Below are 13,593 nucleotides of genomic sequence, written 5' to 3' on the forward strand. Positions count from 1 at the left end.
CTGCACTGTACATGCTTATTTTGTTTTATTGATGTCAAAGCTATCTGCCCCATTGAAATTATTTTTGCATAAAGTTCTTACCGTTTTTTAATCTTGACTCTCGAGATTAAAATACGTTATTTATAAAAATAAAATCCCGAGTTTCACTTCCTTAAAAGGCGCTACAAAATGTGCGAGTGCAGGGAAACAGCTGACTTTCACAACTCGAAATCTTTCAAACCAGATACAAATAAGCACACAACACATGGCATCGTTTCTGGTCAACGTCATTATTTAAAAAGCACCTAAAAAAAAAATAACTTTCTTTTTTTTTCCATTTAGTGACAAACAGTTTTATTCTTCAGAAGTTTGGTCCTTATAAATATGCATTATATACAAAATAATATTATAAAACATATAAAGAGCAGTGTCATATTTAAATTAAACTCTGAAAATAATCATTTAAAAAAAATTACATTATTGGTTTTTCTACTTTTTTGAAATTTACTATAGGCAGGCAGTGGTGTGACAGTCTTTTCCTTCTCCTTTTGACTCAGTTACTTTTGTCTTTTCAGTGAGCCTGCATAAGAAACACATTCCTATGCACACTTTCTCTGGGTTTCTGCTGGCACTGCGCTGACTGTTGGGCTCCTGTGGTTTTTCTCGCGAAATCCCTGTTGATTAAAAAGTGTTCTCTTGTTTTCCATTCTAGGTTTTTTTTTTTTATGGTAGTGCAAATGAACAAAGAACAGACAAGGGCACAAATTTAGCATTGAAACCCCCTCTTTTTAAGGCTTCTGTAGTGAATTTGGGCTGCATACAATCTCCACCCTTGCGCTGACCAAGTCCAACTAGTCCTTTCTTTTTTCAACGCGATGAACAGCCGAGGGATATTTTCGCATATTCGTAGCTCTCGTTGTTGCCGACGTTGGACTGGGGACAGCGGGTGAATTCACTCCTTTCGACCCTGAGTCTTGCATAGCAGGCAAAGCTGGCAGGAGTGATTATTGAGGAGGGAGCAATGGGGGGGCAGAAGGGGGTGGGGTGATTTGGAGAGTCAGATCTTAGGCACCTTTTATTTCTGATTGGTTGGCTTTCAAAGTCATCATGATTATCAAACAAGGCCAGGTCAGATACGAGGGGCAAATATCCACCTTTCTTCCTTCCTTTAGCTGTCCAGGTTGGCTGAGATTCCAAACGAGCATTTCCCAGATGCTTTGTCCATCTTCAGACCACATCTGGTCAGTCTTATTTGCCGTCCATCCACTTAGGGAAGGTCCATCATTGTACACTCTTTGCACACAAACACTTGGTCGACACTAGGTCGGTCAGCCCTGTCCTCCTTCTGCTGTGTTTCGATTTCTTTACAGGGCTAACGTCTCGGCCCTCAACAGTTCTTCAGTGTTTCAGAGCAGCGATGAGCATCTAAAACAATCCCCGGACTCCTCTCAGCATTTTGTAAACAATCCAGAACATTACATTCTGCCTCGATTGTGTCTCAGTTACGCGTCCAAAGCTTCTCTGACCCCTCGCAGTTTATACCTGTGGGAGAAACAAAGAGGCGAAAATGAAATTAGAGTAAAAACCAAGTCTGTTTGGTTGCTCTGAACTGTATGAATCAATTAAAACAAAAGATTTTCCAAGCGTCATAGCAGTTCATAAGTTATTTTCTTTTATATTTAACTTGGAAATATAAAAAGAATTTCGCCAAATGCCACAAAAATAAAACATGGTACCTTTGAGACCAAGCAGAGCCAAAAATGTGTGAGAAAACATTATGCATAAGGATTTTAGGTTATCATGTGGCCAAGATAAAGAACATTCATTCTAACTTACAGAAACCAATAATGCATATATATGGGGTTTCCCAATCTTAACTCCAAAAATCTACAGCTCTTCCATAAATAGCCTGATGATTATTGAGGGATAGGACACTTGGGACAAAGCAATGCGTTTAAAATCCAAGAAAACGCTTACCTCAGTTGCTATGACGCACTCCCTCCGCTCCTCCGCTATAACAAATACCGACTGGTACATGGAGTCTCTTGAGGAACATATTGTTGATATCCTACACTCTGGCTTTTCACTTCAAACACAAAGAGAAAGTTGTATTAATGTAACAATACTCACAAGGGACAACTGTGTGTTAGCAACTGCAGGTGAGGAACGAAGTAAAGTTTTCCTTCCAAGCTAGTAAAAACAACAAGCTGATGTGTTCACACAAACAAAATCCTGGCCTTAAGTAAGAGGGAAATCTTCTTAGCATTTCTACCGTAGCAGGACATCATTGATGCAGTTTGTGTGCTTTATATGTATTCTTCAGATTATTTGAAGGGAAGTTGTATTAAAAGGTTATAAACAGCCAGTTTATTCTCTGTAGTAGATGACTATATAGGTGTTTCTTGGCTATTATTTTTGTTTTAAGTCTGGGGTTAAAGCTAATGGCTAGTCAGAGAAGGTCAAGACTAAAGAAGAAAACAAATCCAATCTCCGATAAGTTGCTTTCACTTACACTGAGTAATATAAAAGAAAAAAATAATGATAATGCAGTGAACCTTTTCAGTTAAAAGATTAGTAAAATAGTATTTATGTAAATTGCTCAGATGTTTTTCATATTTGAGTTACATAAGCATGCTTTGGCGTTGGACCATCCTGGACTAGCCGTTAGCTTTATCTTCCTGGACTTGAAGACACAAAAAGATTTATCTACTGAAAGTGTTAAATGCTTAGAACCTCTTAACCAAACATCCCTTAAAAAAATCCCGAAAGTGTTATTTTGAAAGAGTGTTTCCCCTTACCTGTACATTCTGCTCAAAGGCATTTTATCTTCTAAACTCTTGTCATAAATAAGACTTTTATCTTCTTGTGAGTTTTCGTCCTTAAAATCCTTTGTTTTAGAGTTGTAGGAGTCCAAGTGATAGTTTTTGTGGATAAAGTTTGATTTTTCTGAGTCACAGTCCACCTCCAGACTGAGTTTCTGGTTGGTGTTTTTCAGCTGCGACGCTGGGATCAAGTTATCACTTTGCACCTTTGAAAGGTTGTTCATAGTCTCCGTTTCTGCTCCTTGGCGCCGTGCCTGCCTGTGGATGTGCCTCAAAGCAAATCCCACCATGCACAGTAGAACCAGCAGCGCCACCAGACCCACTGCCAGAGAGACCGCCGCCCACTGGAAGCCGTCGTCGCCCGTCACTGGAGAGGTGAAGGTGGCGAAGGATTCACACCGAGGCCCGGTGTAGCCTGGAGGACAGGTGCAGACCGCCGGAGTCTTCCCTGGACCACTGCCTGCAGTGCAAATGCCTCCATTGAGACATGGCCGTACGAAACACTCGTCCAGGATTCTGTCACAGTTTCGTCCACCATAGCCCGCGGGGCAAATGCAGGCATAGTCATTTATTCGGTCTTGGCAGGTTCCTCCATTAAGGCATGGGTTCCCAGCACATTCGTTGATGTTGATCTCGCAGCGCTGTCCGGTGAATCCTGCGCGGCAGCTGCACATGCGCATGCCACCTTGGAGCAGACACAGGCCACCTAACAAGGACGAAATGGACAATGATGACTAAGTACCTACATTTCATAGTGAGAAACAACTTCAGTGACAAACATTTCAAAATCACAAAGAACTTGATCCCTCTTGGGTTCACACATCTTTGTCAAATCCATTGGGACCAGAATACTGTGTATTGTTGTCCTCAACAGAGAACAATATCTTAGAGGGCTGCGTGTTTACAAGAAGACACAAAACTGAACTGTGTTTGGATATTTATCGCCATTCACCAACAACCGCAGCAAGCTGTGGTGACATTTACAAGCCGTTGCTCCGAGCTGCCCAATGTTTACGTGGAAGACAATAGACACCAAGTTCCCAACAATTCCTGTTGTTCCACACTGCTTCCAGCAGCAGGAATTTAAAAGCCTGGTGGTGGGGAGACAGAGGGGTAGCGAGGGGAAGTTCAGAAAAGGGGGGTATGGGAGGCCAAAGAGCAGAGGAAGACCGTACCATTAGCACAGGGAAGCGACGTGCATTTGTCCACTCTCTTCTCACAGTTGAGTCCGGTGTAGCCGGGAGGACACTCGCACATGTAGCTGCGGCCATTGTCTTTCTCCCAGCATTTGCCGCCGTGGAAGCACGGGGAGTCAGCACACGTCAGCAGGTTGTGCTCGCAGTGGGAGCCCTCAAAACCTTGGAGACATGTGCACCTGTACCCGGTCTCCAAATTCTTAAGAAATGCAACAAGAAAAAAATAGAAATAAAATGTAGGCCTCAAATAGCACAAGCAACAATCGGCAGGTATAATCCCTTATTCAGTCTACTTACAGTGCATATGCCTCCATTCCTGCAGGGGTTGCTGTCGCATTCTTGCATCTCCAGCTCACAGTTAACCCCTGTGAATCCTGGCAAGCAAGTGCACGTGTAACTCCCTTGGCCTGTGTTCATGCAGGTGGCACCGTTCAAACAGGGATGGTGATGGGTGCAGAAGTTCAGGTCTGAAGAGGGGAGGGCAGAGAAGAGGGTTTGTTTACAGAGAGGCAAAGGGAGGAAAGCTCTGAATACACTTTAGGGGAAACCTAATTTACTAATGCTTTCAAGTCAGTAATATGAGAGCATCTTTTCTCAAAAGAAACAAGTGGTAAAAGTTGTGTGTGGCGTACCTTGGTCACATAATAGGCCTCCCCAACCCTCCTGGCAGTTACACTGCCACGGCAGCTGGCAGGTACCGTGCTTGCAGGCCGGGTACTTCCTGCACTCATCGCAGAACGTGCCCTGCCAGCCTTCCCTGCATCTGAAGAAATGACAACAGATGTTTCTGGATTACTCTCTTCAGAGTGAGCGTCAGAGTTTCTTTGTTTATAAAACTACAAAACATCAACTGTTTTAAACACGCGAGCTATTGACTTTGATTGATTAAGAGCAAACAACCATGTGTTATGGTTTAGTTAGGAATTTACTGGCAAGAACCTAAAGAAATCAGAGGGCAGTTCTGCAACATTAGCAGATGTTCCGTCACAGTTAAATCCCATTGATGTTGCATGATGATTGAATTCACTGCAGCAATAGGCTTTCGCTGAAGCAATATAAAATCATGAATAAGCAACTTATAATTATAGATCAATTGTTATGCGTAGTCAATATTGTTTTTATACGTTGTTTGTGCTGCAACTTCTGTCAAACCACCTGAGCCAAAGAAGGAGCACCACATTGTTTTATATCTCAAGTATTTATTCCCAGTCAGGGACAGTTTTTGCACTGCAAATGATGGATTTATGTCTAAAACGAGAGGAGCAGAAACTTGAGGAGGAATTTCTCCCAGGGACGGGGTTGAGTGTGGAAATTATTCTTGGTGCTGAGCAAGTCAATGGGATGGGGCAATGACGGGAAGGGAACGTGGGAAGAGGAGAAGTTAGTGAGAGCAATGTGTCATTTTCACAATTTGGTAGATCTGAACCTCTTTTATTGGATTACACTAAAATAGCTTCTCTACTACTCTTCTTTTAATGGTTTTAAAGCAAATTTGGAAGCTATGGTTGTTTTTGCTGAAATCTTAAACTACACTCTTAGTTTCTTTGGCTTTCTAACTAGTATGATGCTGACTGTGACTACATTTTTTATTTTATACTCTACTGTACATATTTTTCTGGTTTTAGATTCTTCTAGATTTTATTTTTTTATTTTTTTGCTTTTGTACCTTACATCCTCTGGTCTCTTTTTAAATCTTTGTTTCATTACTTTAGTCCAGATCTTGTTTTTTAAGGACATTGACGACTGTGTTGGTAAAGTGCAGTTTCTCTTTTTAATAAGCTATGATGCTTGACGAGAAGCACAAGCAAATGTGAAAGCAACAAACACTGTTCTCATAGCCTGTGTCCCAACACATATTTCAACACTTCATAATATTTGATACTTACACACACTCCCCAGGTTTGGAGCAGTTCCCATTCCTCTCACTGCACCCCTCGAGACAGATAGCTACAGTTAAAGAAAAAAACAAAAAACAAATGTGTCACTTTTTAAAAATAAGCGCTAAGGCACTGACTTTGTAGAAAAATACAATTGTTTAAAAATAACTGCTGGGTTGTAAAGATGTCAGGTAATCCTTTAATACTTCACAATAACAACCATGAAGGCTAAAGAGATGGCAATTTCTCGAAATAGCACACTCCGAGTGTCCGTGTTGAAGTACGTGAGGATTTAGTCTGTTTTAACTTTGGTCATTAATCTAAACCTGTCCGACACACCCTAGTTACAGCTGCCCCTTAAAGAGAGAGATGGGATGGTGGGGGTCTGTGGCGGGTGGGCAGGGCAGATAGTTTGTTTGTCCTGTTTTAAGTGCACCGGTCTTGCATGACACTGATTCGCAGGACAACATATCAGGCGGCTGACAGTAAAGCGGCCCGCTTTAAGTCCGGAACAGATGCTTGCTCTCAATAGCAGACAGCTGTCACTATTGTTGTTTGTGGTCCGCCGCAGCCATATTTGCAGCTGCTACTGCAGCGCGCCCAACAATGGAAGGGGCTAAACATCGGTGGCGCGTGGCGGATAATAATGCCGCGATTAACCTTGGCGCGTGCTGTCGCCCGGACTCCTCCTATCGATGCTCGCGCGCCCCCTCCTCCTTCTTTCCCGCCTGCGGATTATGTTACGCGCGAATACAGTGTTCCCTGAAGGGGGAAATCGTGTGCTTATACTGATTGAGAGTTCACTCCAAGTTTTCTTTTACACGAATAGAAAATTCGCAAATGATTACTTTAATCGCATTATAAGACGGACATTGAGGGGAGGTAAGAAGAAAGAAAAGTTCCGCTTCTGTTTCAATTGGTGTTAAAAGCTCTTCCAGAGTTGTACCCTGAGGCCGCTCAATGTTGTATGTTCCCTTTAGCGGAGTTTTATTTCGGAAAACCTTTTTCAAATACCCACAAGCTCTTACAGTACCACTAATTTTACACTTTTCAAGCCTGATTGTTTGGGTATTGTGCATTAAAATGCATTCTACATCAACAATTTATTTTCTTTAACTCAAATTCTTTAAATAAATAAATAGTTAGTAGTAAATGTTGTTATTTTTTTTTTCCAGATATACTCAGATGCTCTGGAAGCTCATTTCCAGAGCATTATGTTTCACAACAAACTTTGTTGCATAGAGAAAAAAATATTGAAAGATAAACTGAAAATTACTTAAAACCACAAATATTCCCCTTTGTAATGCTACGACTAGTGATTTCTAAGGTATTTTAAATCCAAAGTAATTACAAATTTGAGAGATTCTTTTTAATGGCTTAAAATTGCCACTCATTAATCTCTCATTAAAAGTAGGTCCATTAAATGCAACTTAATTTCAAAGTTTTGACATTTTTATCTTAATGTTACAAATCCGGCATGCATAGGGGGCACCTGCAGACCTAAGGACCCTAAACAGCGGCTTAGCACCCTTGTGCCTTGGACTGGCTCTGTTTTTATCATCAATGTTTGAATGTTTATGCATTACACATCTTGCATAAGCATTATTATGGCTTACAACTAAAAAATATTGTTTGCTACACAGTAACCAAATGTGTGTTGCTTCATGTGATTTATGGATTGATGGCATTTAAATATCTTAAATATCAAAACAAATGTAGTTTTTAATCTTACAGAAAGGATGCCTTAGTTGCTGTGTTGGTAGAAAATGGTAGCTATCTCACAGATTATGCCTCCATTTTCATTTGGACCTTTAAAGAAATAATTGAGATACTTTTGTGTCAAAATATTGACACTCCATTAGGTAGTTTGTCCTTAATTAGGCTAGTTTATGTGGCCTACTTCCAAAATGTGAACCTGTTCAACAACAATTTTCTGATTTACTTAGAAAAAAAAGTACATTGTAAAGCATGTGTCAACTCTAGTTCTCTTTGGTGCCCCCTGTTGGTTGGTTTGGGTCCTCTCAACAGCTGCTTTGTTTGCTTTTGCATTGTGCCGGCTCAGCAGTCTCTAAGTGTAAGTTACACTACACCCAAATGAACAGTCTTGCTCACATCCATCCATGGGAGTGTGGGAGCGGAGGGGAAATTATGGTGTCTGAAAGATGCTCAATCTGTCTTCTCCCATGTATATTTTCTGTAGTCACGCACGATTGATGTGTGTGCGTAATTGCAACACGTGAGCCCATCTGGTTAGAATTTGGCGCCACGGTCAAAATAGCGCATGCCAGTTTCTCTTTCGCCACCAGTGTGACACGGATGACAGATCCGCTGTCACCCGTGTGGTCACATATCCAGCACATGGTAGCTATTACTCTCACGGTGCCTCCTTCCAATCTACTCTTTGATTAATTTGTTTTTGGTGAAAGGGGAGGGGGCTGATGGGAGGCCTTTGGTATTTTTGGACTAAAATGACATCAGGGGCTCTCCTGTGGGCTCATTTGGAGCTTTTCAGAGTGTGGGTCTGCAATGTGGTCAAGTGGGTTCCAACCAGATCAATGTTGTGTTTACAATCCCACAACCGGTTACATTTCAGAATTATGTGATAGAAATGGGCCATCAAGGAGCATTCCACAACAAAACCGCCTGACAGACAAGGTATTATTAGGTAATCTCTGGCTGAAGATCTCCTTGGACTTCAGTGGGGATGACATCTTTATCTGTGACTTCTTTTCTTGGCATAAATACAATAAGAAAGTCAAACTGCACAGGGAGCATCTAATGGCTCATAATCTTAGTTTAGAAAATAAATATCAGCGGCTAAGTTCAAACCAAGACTTTCAGTTTATATCGCAACCAGAAGAAAGCCAGCCAGGCGAGAGACCAAAAGGTTCGGCTTACGTTCTTCACAGTATTTCCCTTTCCAGCCGGGGAGACAGGACAGCTGACCGTCCCTGGTGCAGGTGTAGTGACCGAACCGGTCGTCTCTGGGCGTGCACTTTTTGGAACAACTTTCCCCATAGTAGCTCTCGTTGCAGATGAACCGATAGGAATATCTGAGCTCCGTCTGCTTCTCGGTTTGTGTGTCCTGGGACCAGTCGGTTCCTACGCCCAACTGTCTTTGGATGGCAAAAAAGCTAATCATAAAGTCTGGATTGTTGGTATCTGTAAAAGATGAAAGATCAATTAGAAAGAAATTAAAATAGTAAAATGTATTTATTTATTTTTAAATGTGCCACTGTCTTGTGATGATTAGGTCAAAGAGTAATCCAGTTTCATCTTAATAACTTGCCAAGCACCCAAACTGCATCCCTTATCAAATCCCATATAGCTGAGATGAAAGATAAACTCAGGTCGAAATTTCCTCTTTTTTTTCCTGTCAGCAGAAAAAAAAAACATTCCCAGGCCCAGTCCCCTCTTCCAAAGGGCAGAACAGAGTAAGGTGTAAAATACAGGAAGATGTAGTCAGGGGGTTTTGGCAGGCGCTGTGTATTCTCACCAAGAGCCCACAGCTCTTTCCCACGCCAAAAATAAAACTAGAGGAAGTTCAATTGTATTGGGCATAAGAATGAAAAAGGTGCTCTGAAGTTCATAATAAAGGGACGCAGAGGCGTGAAAAATGTCTCAAAGTATTCACATTTAGCATTATGATTAAGAAGTAAATGTTTAATTACCCCCCTTCGAATTAAACATAGCCATGTTTTAATTTGTATCTGTGAGTAGGATACAGGAAAAAAAAAAAAAAAAAAAAAAAAAACTAAGGAAAGCTCCCTCCTGTGGTAGTATATGTTGCACTCACCTACAGGTAGATTTCCATAAGGTGAATGCCAGGCCTCAATAATTAATGAAAATGACCCCTGAGGAGAAAAACACATGCAGTCGGTGAAACTGTTAAGTTTATAATTTCACAACTTTTAAATGTTTTAGTAATGTTTTTTTTTGTTGTTGTTGTTTTCTGATTCTGTGTCGCAGTTCAAATGTATTACAGTTAGGATGCATGGAGAGATTTATGAGTTACAGTGAACCACATACAGCACAGCGTATGGGCCCTTGCAGATTTTAAAGTGAGCCACGTCGTAGCGGCGCAATCTGGTCGTCGCCAGAGCATTACCTAATGACATGGATTAGATGAGCGGACCAATAACCGGTGCGCTCCCAAAAAACGCACAGCTGCTCCCCCGTTAACAACAACAACAACAACAACAACAACAACAACAACAACAACAACAAAACAGCACAATAGGGGCCGATGCTATGACACAAAAATAATAACGGGGATGCATTTATGCTGCGCGCCTTCCACGCCCTTACCGGCCATCCGAACTTGAAGGGGATTTGAATGGGTCTGGGTAAAGTGCCGCTGTCCTTGGCGCTGAAAGAGTTCGTCCCCAGCACCGGTGTCTCCCTACTCCCAAAGATGCAGTCACCTGGCGACACCACAGCCTGGTAGTTCTTCAGGCAAATTTTGAAATAAGTCCTGCAGCTGGGCGTGCACGCGTTCCCGTTTGCCAGCAAGCCTTTGTGGTTTTTAAATTCATGCAGATCTACCTCAAAAACTCCCGAGCCAAATACCTAAAATAATGTAAAAAAAAAAACAAACAAACAAAAAAAACAAAAGAGGGGGTGAGGGGGAGGGAAAGTGAGACGTTATTTGAGAAAGCGTGAAAACAAAACGACAACAAGCGTCTCTCCGCTTGTTTTCGATCCTCATTCTTCATCTTCCTTCATACCTGTAATATTAACGTGGTGCTGAACGCGATGGTAAAGGTGAACCAGGCTGCCATCCTTCTCGTTTCTCCAGGGCAGCCGTGTCACCAGCCGCCAGAAACCGCAAAGCCTCCTTACTCCCAAGTATTTACGCCCAAGAAAAAAAAAAAAAAAGATTTCTTTTTTTTGGCAAAAAAAAAAGCAACAATCTAAAAAACACACATAAATCCTCCGAAAGCTCCTTGTTGCCGTGCGTCAAAAACGGTCCAGAGGAACGGTTCCCAAAATCTCAAAGTTATCCAGAAGCCGAGGGAAGACCAGAATATCCACAGCCGCGCGTCTTTTTCGGTCAGCAGGCGTCCTCTCCTTGTGTATACTCCACAGTGTGTCCCTCCGCTGAGTGCGTGTAAAGGCTCAAAGCTTGTTTTGGTGCTGAACTCGGTGCGCCAGTGCGCCACGGACGTTCATCAACCTCCTTATTACTAGTGAATGAACAGTAGAGCGTCTCCTCCTGGATATATAGATGTACACTGCGCGGCTCATTACATAAACTGTCACTCACCCAACATGGCGCCGCCCCCGTTCACATATTCAACCCCCTTCCTTTCCACCCTAACAACAATTATCCAGATTTAATTCTCTATGGCAATGAGATGCCCCACCACTATTAACGAACCCGGAACATTTGTTAATTTTTTAATTTTTTTTTTTTTTTTTTTACAACCGAGTGCGCACACTGGGATGCTTTACGCACGGGGACAATCTAAGAGGAAACAAAACTTTGAGTGTAGAGAGGATCAATTCAATTAGGGTATTTCTTCGTGTACTGTTTTCGCAGTTGGTTCCACTCAATTGCACGCCTAATCAGCCCCTCACTACAGGTTTGGGGACCACGCATCCGTCCGGAGGCAGCACTCTGACAGGGCGCACATGGGAGTCTCCCCGGGGGATGGATCACAGACAATGGCAACAGAAATAAAATTAAACGGTAAACCATCTTCAAAGTTAAACCAACTGAAGTCCAGTGGTACAGTTGGTTAATTGTTTATGCTTTTAGATGCCAAACCGATGCAATCTGAAAGATGTGTTTTGATTTAGAATGTGATCAATGGCCTCAAGGAAACATGAGCAATCCTTTGATTTTACGCACGATTGTTGGCGCTTACGTTAAATCACTGCTTTTTACTGCTACTGTGGGCGTGTTTCGTCTTGTACCTGGCGTGTGCCCTTTCGTGCCCACCCATACGTTTTACGGTTAACAGCAGCGTGCCTCCTATTGTTGTCGCGCGTGTCCCTCTCTCGCCCTCATGCGGGTGTTCTGTGCGGGACGGGAGACATAACTATTCAGCTGTATGCAAATCAGCACTCTCCCTCTCTCCGTCCCTCCTTTTCCCTCTACACCCCTCCTCTCTCTTTCTCTCTCTCTCTCGTTCTCTTACTTGTGGCCTTTAGGAGAATCAGGCTATTTCAAGCTCCAGGTTCTCAGGATTGAGATGATTCAGCCAGTATATCAAAAGGAAAGATACGCCTAGTTCTAAGCGTAAAAGCTTTACGGAAAATGCGGGCGCAAAAAGATTGTTTTTTTCTCTAGAATAAAAATGTTTATTTTTTTCTTTTTTTTCTTTTTTTGCGTTTTCCCTCAGCATTCCAACGGCACTTTACTTGGTCTTTATAATTTGATTTAAAGTATTTGTTATCCGATCGCCCATTTCTCTCATTTGTACCATCTGGTGGGTGATAGGAGTCCAAGCGCATCAAAAGGAGCAGAGAAACCAAACTTCAATAGCTACACTAATATATCACTAATATATATTTACTCAGTTACATTTACTTCATTAACTTTTTGGAAAAGGAAAAAAAAATCTTTTTGCTTTTACTTCCTTCCTTCTAAAGTATCACGATCCAACTTACTCTTACAAAATGAGAAACGTAAGAAAATCAAGAAAAAAATATTTTCACAAAAAATGTGTAAAACACAAGCGTACACATACAGTTTAAAATTAAAAGTTAAAGTGGATTTTTTCTTTTGTTTTGGGGGTTTTTGTGTTGTTTATGTTCTATTTGCTGAGCCTGTTTTGCCACTTTGCCTGCCTGTTGCTGTTTAGCATCTACAACAACTCTGAATTTTTCTTTGGTCTTAATAAAGTATTTTTTTTAATTAATTAATATCAAAGCATCAACACGTTGCATTGTGCCATCTCACATCTTGAAATTTGTGGTTAAAGCTCAGCGTCAAAAGATCTTTATATTTTAAAGATGTAATTTTGTCATGAGTTGCGGGTTGAAGTGGTGAGGAGAGAACGCTGAGACCCAGGTTATGGTGATGATGATGAATTTAATGGTGAAAATAAAGCTCCACAGTCCATACAGGCAGCACGGCAGAGACTAGCACACAGCTAAGTACCGGTAGCAACTGATTCATCAGACTCGACGGGAGCAAGCACAAACCAGGACTTTACAGTTCAACTGGCGAGTGACAAACTACAACACGACGGCAGTAGACAAACTTAGACAAGGACCCGACGAAGAACACAGACACAGGTGGGTTTAAATACACAGGGAGGGTAATCAGGTAAGTAGACACACCTGGGGAGCAATCAACGGGGAGGACAGGACAGAGACTCACAGGAACACAGGACTGAACACAGAGAAACTCAAAAATAAACACACAGAAACACGGAACCTAACAAATTTGATACCTAAATGTGGTTGAAAGGCTTTTGGGATTTACCAAGCCTGACTTTCAACAACCTGACTTTTTGTTTAAGATACATTTCTATGAGACTTATGGAATAATGATAATAAAACGAAATTAACCATTTATCTGCTTTTTGGTGGCGATAAGAAGCAGTCAGCCTTAGACAGTCATAAAAAACGCTTATGGCTGCCAATGTTTAAACAGTATTGTTTCAACTTACAAATAAGAATAAATACCCCCCCACCCCCCCCCCAAAAAAAAAAAAAAACAAAAATAACCCCCATCAAATTTTTTATTACATTTCCTTTTCTTTTTTT

The 13,593-nt window shown here is 41.6% G+C and overlaps 1 protein-coding gene across 1 annotated transcript; it reads right to left on the reverse strand.

The window, feature by feature from the left end:
* Positions 1 to 249: 249 nt before the first annotated feature.
* dll4 (delta-like 4 (Drosophila)) lies at positions 250 to 11,162 on the reverse strand. The gene is made up of 11 exons (XM_015058696.1): positions 10,602 to 11,162; positions 10,183 to 10,443; positions 9,671 to 9,728; positions 8,773 to 9,036; positions 5,884 to 5,944; positions 4,630 to 4,760; positions 4,295 to 4,464; positions 3,977 to 4,196; positions 2,778 to 3,507; positions 1,957 to 2,065; positions 250 to 1,521 (listed from the first exon to the last, which is right to left on the reverse strand). Exons 1-11 carry the CDS (start codon positions 10,653 to 10,655, stop codon positions 1,516 to 1,518), a joined length of 2,064 nt encoding a protein of 687 aa, XP_014914182.1. The 5' UTR covers positions 10,656 to 11,162; the 3' UTR covers positions 250 to 1,515.
* Between the last annotated feature and the right edge of the window lie 2,431 nt (positions 11,163 to 13,593).

This window comes from Poecilia latipinna, unplaced genomic scaffold (assembly GCF_001443285.1).
Source record: "Poecilia latipinna isolate Pla-1442-1.1 unplaced genomic scaffold, P_latipinna-1.0 Scaffold1565, whole genome shotgun sequence".
NCBI lineage: Eukaryota > Metazoa > Chordata > Actinopteri > Cyprinodontiformes > Poeciliidae > Poecilia > Poecilia latipinna.

Excerpts from the sequence above, each read along its gene's own strand:
- dll4 (XM_015058696.1), bottom strand. The coding sequence starts at position 10,655 with ATGGCAGCCTGGTTCACCTTTACCATCGCGTTCAGCACCACGTTAATA. Across the intron at positions 10,444-10,601 it reads GCACCACGTTAATATTACAG|GTATTTGGCTCGGGAGTTTT; the intron begins GTATGAAGGAAG and ends ACATTATTTTAG. Across the intron at positions 9,729-10,182 it reads CCTTCAAGTTCGGATGGCCG|GGGTCATTTTCATTAATTAT; the intron begins GTAAGGGCGTGG and ends TTTTCTCCTCAG.